Raw genomic sequence first — 18,896 nt, 5'->3', positions numbered from 1 at the left:
GAGGAAAGATGTGCTGCTGGACCTCGTACTAACAACAAAGAACTGACTGGGGATATGAATGTTGGGGGCAGCCTTGGCTGCAGTGACCATGAGATGGTGCAGCACAGGATCCTGCAATGAAGAAGCAGGGTCCTGAGTAAAGTCCTAAAGAGCCAACTGATCTCTTCAGTCATCTTCTTGAAAGAATCTGATGGGAACATACCCTAAAAGGAAGAGGGGTCCAAGAGAGGTGGTTAATACTCAGGGAACAGCACAGCAGCTGTTCAGACACCGACAGAACTCAAGTCTATACCCACCTTAACTTCCAAATTTCTACTGTATTAATGCCATCATAATATTGAAGTACACGTAGTGTGAAGTGGAGGACCATCAAATACATGCCTAGCAAATGATAACACAGCAATTACCAATATTACATGTATTTCTAGGGCAACCAACATTACAAGCCTCATGGCATGGGAACAAACAGATAAGAATCAAATGCATGTGTTTTGCCTCTTCACACAAGGGATTACAGGTTCACCTTGGTTCACTGTGAACAAGTTCAGAGACAGAGGAAGAACAGTCAGTCCAAGGCCTGGATTACGTCTAGAAATGCTGACTAGACAGCAGGCTGAAAGACAGTTAACACCCCCTAAAATTCACAAGTAGTACCAAACAGCCTTCACTTCCTCACAGCAGTAATAACTAGACTCAGATTTATCTCATCCAGCTCTGTGATAGGTTCACCTCTGCACAAGACCACACATTTATTTGCACGCAAAATATTATTTTGACCAGCAACAGGACAGCCCAGACACCTCAAAGGAACTACATGACTAGAATCTTCTTGCAAACTGAAGGAAACTATTTGTATCTGACACATTCAGCTGCTCTGAGTTTTTCTGCAAGCAAATACTACTGTAGATCTAGTCCCAACCTCAGTTCTGTCCCATGGACATGTACTAAAGCTAAAAATAAACAGGAAGAAGAAAACTTCTCTCTGCTGATCTAGCAAAGAAAAAGAAAATCTTCAGCTGGCAACTGGGACATTTTATTGGTAGTTGAATGGGATGCCTCTTGGTAATTTCTTCTAACATACCTCTAACTGAGGCTTGTGGGTCAAAAGAAACAACAAGGGGAATGAGCCACATAGCCAATTCTGTCGGGATGCTTAAAATTAAGTGAAATATTACGCAAAAAGACTCTCGACAGACGTGCACCTACATCCTTGAACATTAAAAAAATCACACAATCGGAGAAAATGTTGCCACAGCATGTATCACTATGTTACACCCCCCACTTGAAAGCTGGTAATATTGTTATCGTGGGTTACTTTTGATAGGTGCAAAAAATCCTGTCTTTTATTACAAGGCAGTTTAGAATTAGTTGGTTATAATTGTATTTGACTCCATTAGCAAATTTCTGCTAGAGAGAAAGAGTTGGCAGCAGGCTCTGAGCACATCACCAAGAGATGAGAACTTGACACTAGTTCTCTCTAAAAACCTGGACAAACATGCTTGTCTGGCTCATTAGTTTTATCTGTATCACAGAGGTATTTTGATTATTAATTTTGGTAGGAATGTTTTCAAGGCTACAGAAGTGTTGTGCTGTGACTTGCCCAGCGTTATCCTAGATACCCTGGAACCTGCCTAACACATTACAGCCAGCTATTTACCCAGTGCTAAAGTGCTATAGCATTTATTTAATTAACTTAATCTTCAAAAACCTCTCTCACTGCAGTCACTTTTCTAACCACATAAATGAGAGATTCCCGACAGAATTGCTAACTGTTACAACACGGTCATTTATAACACCACACAGTGAACAAAAGCCTTTTTGGGGGAGGGTGAGTGGGAAATGCAAGCTATTCCAACATCACAACTGCAGCAACCCAACACTTCAGCAAAAGTTAATGAAAACTTTTCTATGCAAACCATAAATAGAGAACCAGGAGGAACTAGGTCAATCTAAAGTTTCCATTTAGAAAGTATTTTAAAATACCCAAATTCAAATTGTATAATTTTTTCAACTGGTTTAAATTTTGAACTGCTTATTTTTCTCTACTCTATTCAGCACAAGCTTTCTGCAGACCTTCAATAGAAATTTTCAGCAGATCTAATAACCACAAGAGCTGATGAGCTCTTCTGGTTAACATACAATCACAGAAAGGTTTGGGTTGGAAGGGACCTCGAAGATCATCTAATTCCGACCCCTCTGTCATAGGCAGGGATGCCACCCACTAGATCAGGTTGATCAGGGTCTCACCCAACCTGGCCTTGAACTCTTCCAGGGATGGGGCACAAGAACAATATCTGAGTTTACCAAAAAACCAAATAAGAAGACTATATATTTGCAATTAATAAATCCTAGAGAAAGAGGTTAGGAGACCTTTTTTTTTCTTTTTGCTCTAACACAAGGAGCTTTCCTGCCATACCCAGAAATCAGTATTTTTAATATCTATACTAGGATATCATGCTTGCTTTGATTTGGTTGATTTGGGCTTTTGTTATTAAAAATTCATGCTTCACTGCTGGAAATGGCAACTGTATTCCATTTGCAAAATTAACTGCAATCAGAGCTGACAGCAGCAAAAGCAGGCCATCTCACCAGCTTGACAAGAGCTTTTTTTATTCTTCCCTTGGCCCACTTCACATTTGACAAGTAACAAGACATCTGTAACACAGTAACAAATGCTCCAATTTATTCACCCAACCTAAACATGTGGACTGCAGTGGCTGCCTCTTTGCCAGAAAAGGCCATGCTATTCCTTTCCCATTTGTCTGTCTGCTAATTAGGCTAGAACAACGACCTATTGTAGGACTCATCCCCCAGTTTTATGTATATGCATGAGCATGCACCTGCATGTACAGACTCAGTCTCATTACAAACAACTCTGGAAATCTCTATACTTGTGGGGAGAAAATCAGATACACTGTAAAAACAGGAAAGATTTTAGCTCTGCTCCAAAGAACAAAATGGTAAGCGCTTTTTGAAACGAGTGAGTTAGAAATACTTTGACTGCAGGCAACTCCTTTACAAGCTGTTTGAGCACAGCTACCTCAGCACTCTTGATAAACTAAAAAGATTTATCAAAAACGCAAGGGATTTTGTTGGTTGCTGCCATACAGTGAATTACCTGGCAAAGTTTCAGTGTATGGCAAAAGGGGGCAAGAGTATGGTTCTGGGAGAAAACATGGAGTGTATGAAAATTGGTTACACTGCCATGCTGTTTAATAAGCTTTCCAATATTCAAAACACCTACAACATCTTGCACAAGGGTTTAACGTTAGTCACTCTTCACACCAAAAGAAAAATGATGTAATGAAACCAACTGAGATTTAAATCAGTAAAACTCTGTAAAACCCCCTTTGTGTTCCTCAACCTCCCCCAGAAAACAGTAATATTTAAGGAGTTGAAACAAACTTTAGCAATACCTAGAAATACATGGAAATTTTTTTATACTTTCTCCTTGGTTACCTTACTAGAGCCAGTTGCAACACGAACAGCACTATGCATTCCAGTTCAGGCCTTTATTTATCTTCCAGTCTGAGAGGAAGACACCACTGCTGCTTCTGACTGTGTGACAGTGGTGGGCTGTGAAAGGCTGGCCATGTACTCTCCAACTGGACACTGCACATGCAATTTAAAACCAAGGACTGTGCAGTGGGAGTGAGCAACCAGCAAAATAGAAACAGGAAAGGTTTCTTTGCAAGAATGTTTTGAGTGGCCACATTCAGGCAGGACTTGATTTAATTGAAAGGTAAGTAGGCATAAGGAAAACTAACAATTGTGACAAAGAAAGGAAATACCAGAGCACTTATGTAACTCATAAATTACATCATATCTGTCTGCATGTTACAGTGAAAAGCTATTGTCTACTGTTTCTTCCATTATCACAGTAGCAGACTTCTAACTTTCCCTGAACCAGAAAAAACACCTACAAATCAGAGTTTTGACACATTCACACAGCCACCAAAATGAAATCCCACAAATGGAATATTAGTTAAACTGCACAGCTGATAAGATCATTAGCACAAAGCAGCTGACTAGGACAAAAGTAACGTTTCTTCCAGAAAAAGCTGTTGCAACACAGAAAACACAGTTAACCCTGTTCTAGTTTAGGATGGAGCTTCTGTGAGACACGTTCAGTGTGTACATACCCAGTATTACACTTGTGAGCACACAGCTTTGAAAAGTTACTACTGACAGAGGAGAAGAAAACTCTTAGGAAGATTTACTCAAAACAATCACAACTGCACTGGCAGTAACCAGAACCAAAGGTCAGCACAGCCATCTGGCTGCTGCTGTACCGAGCAAAGAAGCTGCCCTTACACACAGGTTTCATCCAAAGACCTCAAAGCACTTGAACAACTAAGTCTTACCCTGCCCTTGGGTCTGTCTATGCTCTGTGTGCTTTAAAGAAAGAGAAGAGAAAGTTGGAAATGTTAAGTGGTAAATCTGACTGTTACCTTATGGATATCATACTCCCAGCTTCTACTCTTTATTAAGGAAAAAAAATTAACATCTCTTTGCACAGAATTCTTAATAACAGTTCATTGCAAGCCATAGGAAAAAGGATGGGCCAAGAAAAAGTCTGTCAGAAATCCCTACTGCTGGAAAAAGGGTGGGCTTTGGATTGTGGTGTTCCCTTGCAAAGCACAGTTTTAAAGTTTACATGTACCTACTCTCTGCTGGAGACACAATTCCACTGAGTAAGGAGTCACTGACTTTAGAACTGACATCCATTTTACCACCTGCTTTCTGTTAAAGAGAGTTTTGGTAGTAACACCTCAAATGCACAGAAACAAGAATCAAAAATTCATTACAACTCAACAAGATACATAATTTATATATATAAAAAAAATGAACAGAAATACAGTAGGTTTTCTACAATCCCACTTCTGTTGACTTCTAATTGCAGATGTTTCCCATTCAGCAAGAGACCTTGAACATATTAAGTTTCTCTGCACTGTTGGCATCCTTTACACAAACAGAAATAAATACTTTACACCCCACAAACCCTCTCTGAGGCTGAAAACCATATAATGCTTTGAAATTAAAGCATTATTTATTATGTGCCAAGTCTGATGGAGCCCCAGAAAATTCAATTCTGGGATGACACAATCAAGAAAAAAACAAAACAGCAAAACAAAACAAACAAAGAAGATACCAACAGCTGCAAATTAGGGTTTGTGAATCTAGGGAGAGTCTCAATCTCACTGTTGCTACATTGATGCAGTAAAACAGAGCTCAGCCACCCAGTGCTGGAAGAGGCAGCCAAGCTACAGCAGCTTAGGTAGTTATCACTGTGTCTTGGTGATGCTGCCTGTGTTTGTTCCCAGCACATAGTGAATGCAAGATAACAAAGTTTGCACATAAACCTTTTCAGTGCAGACCCAGGGTGTGGTTCTTTTGCAGCATAAAACCAGATTCAATCCAGAGATTCAGCAGTGCTGAAAAGGGAGAGTGGTGCTATTTCCTTTATACATACATGCACCAAAAAAAAAAAACCAACCAAAACAACAAAAACCCCCACCCCAAAAAAACGAAACAAAAACCTCTAACCACAAAAATAAGCTCTAACTAGACAGTGTTTCAGAGTCCTGGAAAGTAGTCATCAATTTGAAACATGCACCAACAAAGCTTGAAAAGAAAGTTTCATTCACGATAGCACAGGAAAACCACCGACAACAGAATTAGATGATGTGGCAGACCTTCAAGAATGCTCCTCACTCCCTCCAGGTTTGTTCCTTATGGCATGTTTCTAATGGCTTTTATCCAATGAAATTATAAATAAGGCCATTTCCATATGAGGCTATTTCATTTTGTCACTAGACAAAGTAGTCCCCATTTAGAAGCGTGAAAGTTGCTATGAACAGAAAATAATATAGTATTTTCATAGAAATCAAATAAAATCATCAACACAACTAAATAAATAAAATTCAATAAAGCAAAAGGGAAATAAATAAAATAAATAAAGCAAAGGGAAAACAGACTCAATACAAACAAGATCTACACATGAATGAAAGGGAAAAAAACCACTCATTAAATTTTTGTGAAATGGAGTAGAACAAGAAGAGGGAGCCTCTAGATTTCCCAGACTCTCAGGTACCCATTACTGGACAGTTTTTACTTACGAACTTACAGTTTCAACAACTCCTCGATAAGCAAAGGAAGTACAATGCACCTTTGGGAGTGCAATAGGGAGAGAGGGAGTGAAGAAAGTCCTCCAGCTTCTGGATAACATCTCCCTATGGTAGTCAAACTCCAGGCACAGGACAGAGACACCTAAAAAATCAAAGCATCTTGCAACCAAAAGACCATGGTTTTCCACAGTTGCATTTCAATCACAGAGCTGTCAACAGGGAGAGACAGGTATCCAGTCAGCTGTCAAGGTTCTAGGAAATAAGGCAAAACACAGTTTTCTTTTATTTTTTTATCTCCTGACAAATAGATTAGGACATGAGGGCTGCTTTCCAATACAGCTCCAAATCAATTCTAGAATATTATCAGCGTTTATCTATTGATACACCAGGTTTCTCTTCCAGCATCCTCCAAGTGCTAGAAGACTCCAGACAGTTATTCACACAATGCCAGCAGAAACTTTATCAGGTACTTGAATGAACTGATTCTACAGCAGTTATCCCAAATAACAAATATCTCCCTGATCCTTCTCTTTCTCAAAAAGGCTGCTCTTCTCCAATTAGTGGTTGATTGACTTAATGAGAAAGTCTGGATTAATCCATACTGTTCCTCTTTATTTATGAGGAAGACATGCTAGCGAAGAAGCCTTTCCTGGTGGCTAAATGGTATGGGGTAAGTACTTCACAATGAAGGAAGGTATTTGTCTGCCTGATTGTCTTGCTTGAAGGCTTAGTTGCTGTAATCAGCTCATGATTGCTCACCAAGGAACCACAGACAAAACTTTTAAAATGTATGATGTGCACCAAGAAATACACAGGAGATGAGAGGAAAGTGCCTTAGCATTTCTTCCTTTGATAATCTCCTATCTCCTGCATATAAAAAAAAAAAAATACTATATGCCCTGCAGTATTAGCCAGCAGGTTCCAAACCCACTGTTTTTTATTTTGCAATGTGCAGAATGGCAAGGAGAAGCAAGACACTGGGGATAGTAGCCAACCCTGATCAACTGCCTCAGCAATAGGATCAAGGATAGATAAGGGAAGCTGACTCTTCAAACACCTGAAGCAAGCACTTTCTTCTCCAGTTATAAAAATGTGGGGGCTTTTTTCTGGTTTTCGTTTGGGAAAACAGAATTTCCTCATTTATTTGAGAAACTGCGGCTGTCACACCTTCCTGGCAGAAACCCTACAACTTCTGTCACCACACAAGACTAACTCACAGCCAAACTCTCCCATTTTCAAGCAAAGAACAGTTGTCTTCAACTGGAGAAATGCCTCTGGTGAGTTGAGGTCAACATGCCACGTCTCAAATGGCCACTTACATTCTGACATAGCTGGGACAATATTATTGCAAAAAGCAGCTGGCTAGTTACAACATCTAGACTGAGACAAAAGAAACTATAAGGAGCCAGATTTCTGGGAAGTACCTATCAACTGAGGTACATTTGAGGAGGAAGAACAGAAGAGGGAAGAAATTCTCCTTGTTACCACTTTAAAACAACCAAACTCCCTCTACTGAATAAATAAAAGATTCTAAAAATTAGTAACTTTTTTAGTTTCAGTCATGTTATGCTTAAAGCTCAATATACAGCAGCAGTTCACATGCTGGCTTTAAGGAACACTCATGCTGATGCACAGCAGGAGTTTAATTTCCACATCTCAAGCAGTGTAAACCCTCTTTTCTGTAAGGGTAGATTTGCTGTGGTAAAGAAGCCACCAAGATAATTGTGAATTCAAGTACCTGTCTCACTGTCAAACCTGCCAGGTACCTCAGCATTAAGACAAGTCACTAGCAGGAGTCAATGCAATCTTGGATATTTATCCTTAACATATTTTTTGCACAGCCTTAGGAAGAGACCCCTTCTAGGAGCAATCCATTACCAAGCATGGCACAGATAACATCAGCTCACAAATCTGTCCACAGTACATGGGCATTTACTTTTTCTGAGTTCAGTAATAATACCAGGGTAAGCAGCAGCTAAAGTACCATTACAATATGGTTGCTTTTGCAGCCAAATTCTTTGTCTTCTGCTATAGCAGAGGATCATTTATGTTTTTATAGACCTTCCTGGAGACAGTTTTACTCGGTCTACTTAGAATCATAGAATATCTCAAATCGTAAAGGACTATTGAGGCCAACTCCCCGTTCTTTGCAGGACCACCTAAAACTAAACCCTATGACCAAGAACAGTGTCCAGACACCTCCTGGCTTAGATCTGTACTGAGCCAATGCCTAGTGTATTAAAGGAACCTACTTTAGTTGGTACTGCCCTTACTTCCAGGCATCCCTCCTTTGTGCAAGCTTTAAAACATCAGAAGCATTTCTCCAAAACTATGGCAAACTTGGATGTCACATTTGTCATATACTCCTTGCATGGCATGCAAATACATCTAGACCTCAATCACCCTTATGCTTTTTTACCAAGAGGTCTCTCACATTGCTTTCAAACACAAGAAAGGGAACAGAATCATGACCTTTCCCAACACAAATGGAAAGACAATAAATCAGAGTAGAATTAAATCTCCAAGAGATTCCAGTGTTACAGAAAGGCTTGGCTTGTTTTGGTTTGTGTTTCTATGTGGAAGCAAGTAAAAAAAGGTTCCTCTTAGTAGAGACCTAAATTTGGTTAGAGAGGAATTTAGATATGTAAAATGGATCAAGAGTTAATGATATCCAGGCCATATGAAATTGCTGCAATGAATTTGCATAATGAGTAAAGTAAAATTCTGTAGCATTTACTGAAATATTTTATCTATATACTGCAGCAAGCACTACACATTTAATGAGAAGCAAAACAAAATCCTGAAAAATATTTATTTTAAAACTAGGGGTACCCAGGTTCCAGAAGCTGCATGGATCTGGACTAGTTCTGATATTGTGTAGCTCTGAGTGTCCTTGCTGAAGTTAAAAATATAGAATAAAAAAGAACATTAGCTGAAGTCCCAGTTTATCCTACTTATTACAGCTGCACAGCCATAGAGCCAAGCTAGTAGAGACTTGGGAGAGCAAGGTACTGAATATTAAAAATATTTTGCAGGCATCAGCCCTGGATAATAGGTTCTAAAATGCTATCCAATTAATTTTAGTTCATATACAATTGACTAACTTTATACTGTGATATCAGAAAATTATGTGCAATGACAATAAGAACCTTTGGGAAGGCAACACAGACAGGCAGAGGGAATTTAGGAAGTCAGAGCAACTGCTTACAGGAAATATATCCACTTAGAAAAAAGATTAGGCTTTTAACATTCCTTTAGAAGGCCTGCAGTGATAGCTGTATGCCAGCAACACTGAATGCAGCAGAAAGAAATTATATATGTTCCAGAAACATAAGAGAAACATGTTGCTGAATGCTGTTTACAAAAACCAGCTCAGTCTTGGAAGGATGTAGACACATAGCTGCTGTACAAGAGCCTGGGATCAGGGTTTAATCACAGTTAGCTGGCAAGATACACAAAAAAACATCTAGAGCTGCCTGAATGTGATTAAACTGAACCACATGGTCAAGTCACAGAAGGAAGGAAAAAGCAGGGAGAGTCATCCAATATTTTGAGACTGCAGCTTTGCCCAGCAAAGCAAAACAAACCTGCTCCACGAAAGCAGAACAGGGTGCAAAGATCCAGCTCCATTTCATCTGGAAACATTCACTTCAAGTAGTACAAATTATACCAAAGTTGCACCAGAGCTGGAGCGAGAAACAGATAAATTCATGTCATTCACTGCACACTGTGGAAAGCAAGAATGAGGAAGGTGAATCTGCTTATAAGAGGGGACACATATCACTTGAAGACTCTACCCTGCAAGGTAAAAATGGAGCAAATAATTTACTGTTGGAGATGAGACAGTAGCCATTAATACATCTGTCTTTCTCACAACACTTCAAACTACTCCTGGCCCAACAACAGAACTCACTAAATCCTAGGACAGGAACCCCAGGACAGAAGGAGAAGGAACAGCTTCTTGAAAGGAGACATTGCGCATGAACAGAAGATTCATGAATCAAAATCATTCTGTTCACAAAGAAAATAAATGTGAACCTTTAACAATGAAAGAAAGAAAGAAAGAAAAACTTCAGGATAGTCCTAAATCAGCAAAATTGCTATAAGAAGGTCCCCAAGCTTGTGAAACTTCCACCCTTTTGCTCTGCTTTCAACTGGCCTATTTGCTGGTAGAATTATACATTCCTTCTAAGTGACTGCAACCAAAGTTTGGTTCCTTTCTCAAATATTCATGCAATTCCTCAATTCAGCTTAGGAAAGGCTTTCAAACAAACAAACAAAACAAACAAAGAAAAAACCCAAACAAAACACAAATCAAGAAAACTACCTGGTCTAAGAATTGAAGATCCATTTAGAGACATGAAATTTCACTAGTCGGTTATTCTTCAAAGTTACATACGAGGTGTTACCAGTTGCTACCGAGTAGGCCACTCTCCACAGGCACAATTAGAATCATCAGACTCTGATGGGCTTTACAAACTGTGATTTCGTTACCTTCTGTGCCAGCAAGATTAGGTTCAGATATCTCTCTAAAATCATGTATTTGACACATGCAACAAGACACCAGTGGTCCAGTGCAACCTCCTAATTTCAAAGACCAGAGCTTGAATGTTCACTTTGTTAAGAGTACATGGTCAGGAGCAGCTGACTTACTTTCCAAACTTATAACCCCTTTGCTTGTTGATATGGGAACTTCAAGGAAGTGCAGAACATTTTCAAGCCAATAGAGGAAAACAGACTTAGCACCATGGGTCTGCAAAACAATACATTTACCTTCACAAAACAAGTACACATTCCCAGAGAAGAACATATACTTGATGCCAGTTGCTATCCATCTGATATCCATTATTAGTGATGGATATTTACTGTAAAGCTATTTTTTTTTTTTTATTCAGGGCAAGTCTTTAGAATCAGAGAGAAAGCAAGAATGAATCAACACCAAAAGCTAAAACCACAGGAAAACGAGCTATTGTTTTTAAACAGGCACAATACTTAGGGTTCCAGCATATCAACAGTTAGTTTAGTCAAAGTATAAAATTCCAGAGTTTCATTACCCACAGATGTAACTCAGCAAGGCAAATACTGGCACAGCCTGTCCTTGAATTCATATTTTTTGTTAATTACCTAGGCCCTTTACCACTTGAGAAGAGCTATGGAGTGCTCTCACCCGAACATAACCAATGTATGTATTCTTCAATATTCAAGAGAGCTGAAGTCACCTAAGAGCCCCACAGCTTTCCTGCTCAAGAATTCTTTCCAACAGATATATACAATAACATTATACAGTTATATTTGCACCAGTAAACTCCCCACGTGGACAGGGATTTTAAGAACAGAATGCTTTTTACTTCTGCAGACAAACCCGCAGCAGCTTTTGTGTAATTCATTTAACAGCCTGAAGGCAAAGAAGCTCATATGCCCAAGTCACTCTGTACTTTTGCACCTCTGCCCAAGCCAACAGGGAACAAAATGAAGAGGTGGTCAACACCCTTGAATCCCGCTACAACATCACTACAAAGGGCTCGTGTGGAGAACAAAAAGTCAGTTCCTTGCAACCAAGGAGTTAATAGTAAGATGGGAAAGAGAAGCACATGGATGTTGGCATAAGGCAGACAGGGCAACAAAAGATGTGGAGCTTGGGAAAGAAATAATCCATAAAACTGAAGCAAAAAGCCACATTCTTATGCAAAACCAGATTTCCTGTTCTCATCCCACTTTTCTGCCCTCCTTTGACAGAAAACCCTTGGCAGATTGTCTGGCCTGACAATGGAAAGGTGAAAGCACAGTATAAGCAGTTGCTCCTGCTTGTGCTATCTGCCAAAATGCCAAAAGCAGGCTGACCTTCATTCCCACTGGCAGAAACATGAGGTCAATATGAACGTCTAAAAAGGTTGTCCCAAGCATTCAGAGAGGTTTTTTTAAAAGCTGTGAAAGGGAAGCTTTCCAAAGCTGAAAGGAGGAAAAGGAAAAGTCTCTCAGCAGCTGCAAAACTACCTTATAAGCCTTTCAATTACAGCAGGATGAGCTAATAAAGCCGGCCCTTAAACCCTGGAGATTCAGTGTTTAAATTGTGCTTCTATTTCATAAATGAAAGGCATCCCTTACGCTTGCTCTAGTACCCAGAGGAATCAAGCCACATCAGAAAATGATTATACTATTTGACTAGACTCGAAAATGCACTGGAGATAGGCAGCAGAGTCAGCAGAACACTCTCCAAATCCTTGCCTCCTAGTGTTCTACCACCATACTAGTGTTAGCTGCCTGCTTTTGTAAGAAGCGTCTTTAAAAGAGACTTCCCAGTCAATGGAAAAACCGAGCTTTCAAAGGACACCACAAGGCTCATTCAACCTGTGGATACAAAACATGCATCTAGTTACACTTTCTAATTACAGCATATACTCTAGCTATTATTCCCTAAACAGCTTTTTATTGGTGATACACAACCCTCTCCTACTGCCCAGGGACACAGACAACTCACCTAGAACAGTATTTTCTCAGTTATCTCAACAACTCAGCCACCACTACTTTATCCTTGACCTCTTCTGCACAATGAATGGGAGGGAGGAGAAGTTTGGCCACTGTCCAAACGGAAAGATGTCCTACGTTGAGTTACTTTTAATAAAATCCTTCAGCAATGGGTTCCACATACTACTACTTCATTCCTACAGGGAACTGGCAACACTAAATACAGACAAAATTCTCCCATTTCTACTACAATGGATTACTTTAGTTCATAAAAATCACCCTCTTTGGTAGCTTGATGGGAGGTTTGGATGCAAAATGACATTTCAGAGTATCAGGCAGCTCCTCTCCACTCACTTCTTCAAGGATCAGCTCTGAAGCAGTGAACCCAAATGACGCCAACACTGTGACTGTAGAGAAAAGCCAAGTTCCTACCTGCTTTGCACGTCCTGCCATCATCTTCCAGCTGCACACCAGTGGGACAGGCACAGCTGTAGAAGGGGTCCCTTGGAGACAGCAGGCACAGATGGGAGCAACCACCATTGTTTTCTTCACATGGAGTGTGAACTTCAAGAAACAAAAGAGATTTATTCTATTTTTTCTAGAAGCCCTAAAGCCCTGTTTTCTCCATGAGGAAGAAATTATAGTTCCCAAATGACTGGCATAAGCTTTAGTGCTAAAAGACAGAGGAATCACAATATAAAATGCTTGATTCCATTCCCTCCCCCCCCCCCCCCCCCCCAGTATCTAACTCTAGGGGCACCTAAATTGAGATGTACGCAACTGATGGGACAACCAGTTCTATGAAAGAAAAGAAAACATAACAATTTGTACAATTCCTCCATTACAGTAGTGTTGCATGTACAGGACAGGGATGGACATAGGACAACTGAACACTCCTTTCTCCTTTAGATGGGAAAAAAATGGCAGCAAGACATAAAACCGTATTAATAAGTAATTATGGATAAATATTGCCACTTATAAAAAATATTTGCAACTTTTGCAAGATTTCTGCAAAACTATAGTTTGAATCATCACCTGAACTACTTTCATATGAAAGCACAAAATGTCTGGATAATTTGACATATTACTTCCACTGACACAGAGCAAAAAAAAAAATGGTGAGGAAGGAATCCAAGCCTGATCCTAATGAAGTCAATGGCATCTGAGCTATTTTCAGCATATGCTCTTTTCCTATGTGCTGTATTTTCTTTGTGACTGACTCAGAAATACTGTGACCCAAGGCTGGGACATTCCTGGAGCTAAAAGCAATGACAGGAATTCAGCACAGACAAACTCTTATCTGGAGCTGTGAGATAGACCAGGGTGCTGTGCATACCCAGCAACCTCAGTGAAAACTTGCACATGTTCCATCCCCAAGATGATCTCCAAACTCCTGTTGCTTACTTTCAGGCCTGTTTACTCACCTCTTATAAACTTCATTGGAATAACAAATGTTATCTTTAGGGAAGCAGATTTTACAGTTGGCATAAATAAAGAAGCCAGTCCAAACAGCAAGAGTATTTCCTCTAGACACGAGTTGATTCTTCCCAGAGCTACTCAATTATATACATTTCTACAACACTGCTTTTAAGTCCCATTCTCACAATCCTAAAAAACCCCAAGACCTGGACCAACTGCCACATGGAATCACATGCACATACAAAATATATGCAGCTCTACTTGATTCTGAATACTCTACATGTGCCTTCCTTTGATGCAGCAGCATAGGATATAAAGAAAAATAGAGGCACATGTACGTTCATATAAAAGCTCAAAACTAAATCCCTTCCATACTAAGATATTCACAAATGATTTGATACATATTGGAGATAACCATGATCAAGTCTGGACTGCAAAAATTGCACTTACAAGTACAACATGAACATTATATATTTCATGGCAATTCTACTTATTTTAAAAAAGGTTATCATAAGCCTTTCTTACAATTGTCTTTAAAGTAATGGCATTAAAAAGATGTCAGGTGAGTTGGTAGCATTCTTGTTCAAATATTCCAAACCAAAAGAACTCACTGAAGTACTGCACTGGATTTTGGATTTTGCTACCAAATGGGACAGTGAGTGAGCTTACACCAATTCAGGCAGGAATATTCAAAAGAAGGTACAGGATTCAAGCACTTCTACCTTTAGCAACCAATCCCTTGACAAGCATGCAAAACCTTGAAACTGCACACGACTCATTTTTCTGACTAAGGTTTTCCCTGACAGATTAAGTAGCAGTCATGCAGAGGGTTTGAGGGAAAGCAGGACATACAGTACGGCTGCCGGTCCGGACTCAGGACCTGGATGTCCATGGGCGAGTACAGGGCAGACAAGATCTCTCTCCTTTTCTCTCCCGTCCTTTTGTTACAGGCGTGGATGGAGCGCGTCTGCCAGTCCGTCCAGTACAGAGTGTCCCCAGACAATGTCAGAGCAAAGGGATGAGTAAGGCTACCTTCAACAACTTTTTGCCTTTTTGGAAGAAAGAGTAAGGATTAAAAACGGATTGCTTCCACTTGTTACCACACATTAAAAAACCTGGCTTTGTAAAAACTCATAGAGGAACTGTCATCTTTCAACAAATTCATGGGACCAAGAGATTCACCTGCTGATAAAAGTGACAATCAGACTGAAAAACGTAAAAAAAAAGTATTACCCCTTCATAGCATAAGGACACAAATATATTGGGTCTCAGAGCATCAAAGTATCTGATTCAGGTTCTACACTGACCCCTGAAGTTCCTTAACTTCAGGAGCTGTGCAAATACTCAAACACAAGTGAGTTTTCAAGGAAACTTAGGTCCAAAGAGTCCTCCTGTGATTAAAGTATTATATGACATCTTTGCCCAGAGCTTCAGTTGCACTCATTCTTCTAGCAGAAAAAAGAAGAAATGACCTATGAGTCTCATTAAACAACCCCTCTTAACTTTGTCTGCAGCAGAAACAAATATTTTTCAGATTAATTTTTAATGTAGAGCAAAGGTCAGTTATACTTTTCCTAAAACTAAATATTTATAATTAACACAAATCAGAAACATTTCAGATGTTTTTTTCAATGACATATAGCCACACTTCCAAGAATTAGCTGAACTGAAAGCCACAAAACATGTGACACTTCAAACACGTTTTCACAGGATCCCAAAATTTATACCTGTTGCAATAAATGTATATAATTTAGATTCAGTAGTTTTGAAGATATTTATTAAGTCGGAGGAAAGATGTCTGACAATTCCTCAGTCAAAACACTAGGTACTCAGTTTCCACAAAATTCATGCATTTTAAGTATACACAAAGGTATGCACACACCTTTCAAATCAGCATTATGACACAGCAAACCATTACTCAAAATTTTTCATCATACAACTTTGAGATAGCTGAAGTCTCAGTGCCATCCTGAAGGAAAAGGAGGAATTTAATTTTCTTATACCTATATTCAATCTGCATTCTTCTTTTTTTCTTTTTTTTTTCCCCACTCAAGATATTCAAGGAAAAACAAAAAACAGTTAAAATTTGGCGGGGAAAGAATTCTCTTTCATTTTGAGCAGCATAGGTACTTATTTGCATTTTCCAGGGTGGGGGGGAATAAGTACCCCCAAAATTCTTGATATATATTCAGACGTGGACAAGTTTAAAACAGACTGACACATGCAAATGAGTGCTGGCATATACATGAGAAAACAAAATGATTAATAATCTTTCTCTTCCAGAGATAAAATTGAAATTGTTCTAAAAATTCTGTCTTTCTAATTACCACTACTTCTCTTACCATAAAACACAACAGAATAAGTACAAATACTAATTTCACTTTCTCTTTCCACTCTCACCACTGCTCTTTCTCCTTAACTAATAACAGCAGTGGCTGTGTCCTAATATCATAACAGCTGTTTTCCACTATGTATTGCCCCTATTTCCATCATTCTTAGATATCAAGTCTCCCTTTCTCCTGTAATTACATCCCTTGAAATAGTTCCAGAAAATGTGGTTGCAAATTGAAGCTTGCTAAGAGGCAGATTGCTTCAGTACCATTAATCCACCACACAAAACGCAAATTTCCTTTTTATTTGAATTTTGAGGTAATCCTGAATGGATTCTGGGATGGGAAAGGTGGAAGCATTTGAAACATCACAGATTTCTTTATTGTCATATATGAGTGAAACTTGTTTGCTCCATGTTTAAGGAGCAGAAGCAACTTCTGAAGTTACCATCTAGTCTGAACTCTTACTGAAGGTCCACCTTGACACCAGAATCTAGGAGTCCCAACTTCACAGACTTCTGTTTCAACACTGATCAGGGGAATGGAAAAGGGAATAAATAAAAAGTTCATTTAAAAGGAATTATGATTAAGATCAATCTTCATGGCATTTTATGAATATACTTAACACTTCAGGAGTTATTACATTGGACAATACCTGAAAGTTCATGTGCAGTTATAGACATCAGAAACTTCCAGAATGTACATTGTACAGGAATATTCTGACCTCAAGCATGCATTTACACGCTCTAGCAGCTGAGTAAAATATGCAAGAGTGAGCCAATTTTTTCTTAATGCAAAATACATTATTTTTTCCTAAAACACTGTTTGATTTATGGTTCAACAGAAATCTGTTTGGGAGGTGGGGCATTGATCTATCACAGAGTAATTTGACAGATTGCTGGAATTAGTGTATTCAAAGGCTTGCTCCCTTTCAGGTGGCCCTTCTCTACCTTAAAATGAGCAGAACAGATTTTACTTGCCCATTATAACCTCAAGGTTTACACACACGTGTAAGTAAAGCCTACACAACTAGTATGTGCATGAAAACTGCAGAAACAACCTGGAAATCTCACCCTGTGCCACTCATCCCCAGATCAGACAAACATATTCCTGTTGTATTATATGAAAATCTTTCTTTCTGTCTACAAACCTGCAGCCAGACTTTGAGCTGCCACTGCCTTCTGCAAAGGCCTTTTCCCTTGTCGACACTTTGGACTGTCAGTCACTACTTGTCACTTACTACAATGCCCCCATTATCCAGCTCTTACACAGTGCTCTCAAAGGAACTTCAGGGTGTTTTATAAAGCATGTCAATATTGCTAATGCTCTTTTATGACTGTGAAAATCAGGCATAGAGTGCTTCTCAGCAAAAAAAAGAAAAATTGGAAAACACTATGGAAAATGGGGGGTTTTTTTTGGGAAGGCATATTATTCTATTCCACAGAACTCCTCCAACTTTTCACCAAGGCAAAACAATTTTATTGACATAGGCATTTAAAATGTTATGAAATCATGAAAATGAAAATGTCATTTAAAACTACCTGAAGACCAAAGCCAGACACCAAGGCAGAGATTACTCTGGCAGGACATTCTACTGCATATGATACTCACCCTTCAGGACCAACACAGCCTTCCCATTGAACACTGCACAGAATTGAAGATCCAATCTCAAATGCCTGTCTGCCCTGCCTGAAGTGTCATTTCTCCATGTCTACAAAAGCCAAAACTCAACAGCACATTTGGAAAGGAGCCACTAAACAGAATTTCCATACTGTGCTTTCCAGCAAGCTTTAGGAAAATCTGCTTCCTAACTGCCTGTTGTCTGAATCAACCTGAACTTGGTTAATTAATAGGCATGACATAAAGGACATCTTTGGATGGGGCCACGGACAAGTGTCTTCCAATGTGTATTTCCTGTTGGTAAAAAAAATATTAACAATACTGTAAAATCCCAATCGCTAGTTAAATGTTATAGTGCCTAGGGTCAAAAATAAGCATCTCCAACTATTTTCAAGAAAAGTAAGAGCCTAAAAATGAAAAATCCTGCTGTACAAGAAGGCTGTGAATAGTCTATGTGAAATACTGATACAAATAGTCTTAAAACCAGTTTTATAGTATGTGAGGCTGTTTTTTGCAAGGCTGTTAAGAGCTGCATTTAAAACACCCATAAGATATTTGCATTATTCTAGACTACTGGGAAAAAAAAAAGTCTCATTTCAAAATGAACACAGAAAGTGAGAAATAACTTACACCTTATTACAGACAAAAGGAAACTTACCTAAAGGAACCATCCAGATTTGCCCTATGAATGAAACTCAGTTTTGCATCAGCCCAGTAAAGTTTCTGCTCGTCGAGATCTATCGTGAGTCCATTTGGCCAATAAATATCAGAATCAACAATTATCTTCCGCATGCTGCTGTCCATCCCTGCCCGTTCTATTCGGGGTGTTTCACCCCAGTCAGTCCAGTACATGTATCTGAAAGACACACACACAAATTAAGCCACAAGACACGCCGGGATAGCAGCTCTTTGCAAAGCCTGTAGTGGTACAAAC

The 18,896-nt window shown here is 39.2% G+C and overlaps 1 protein-coding gene across 1 annotated transcript in view; it reads right to left on the bottom strand.

Annotated features, from left to right (window-relative positions):
- LRP5 (LDL receptor related protein 5) overlaps positions 1-18,896 on the bottom strand; it is a 142,276-nt gene that overhangs the window by 75,792 nt on the left and 47,588 nt on the right. Inside the window, exons 3-5 of the mRNA XM_069017089.1 lie at positions 18,621-18,818; positions 14,865-15,061; positions 13,026-13,157 (exon numbers count right to left, since the gene is read on the bottom strand). Of these exons, the coding sequence (XP_068873190.1) occupies positions 13,026-13,157; positions 14,865-15,061; positions 18,621-18,818 (527 nt within the window). The remainder of the gene's footprint in view (positions 1-13,025; positions 13,158-14,864; positions 15,062-18,620; positions 18,819-18,896) is intronic.

This window comes from Aphelocoma coerulescens, chromosome 5 (assembly GCF_041296385.1).
Source record: "Aphelocoma coerulescens isolate FSJ_1873_10779 chromosome 5, UR_Acoe_1.0, whole genome shotgun sequence".
NCBI lineage: Eukaryota > Metazoa > Chordata > Aves > Passeriformes > Corvidae > Aphelocoma > Aphelocoma coerulescens.
The sequence above is the reverse complement of the archived record's forward strand: the minus strand, read 5'-3'. Positions and strand labels throughout refer to the sequence as shown.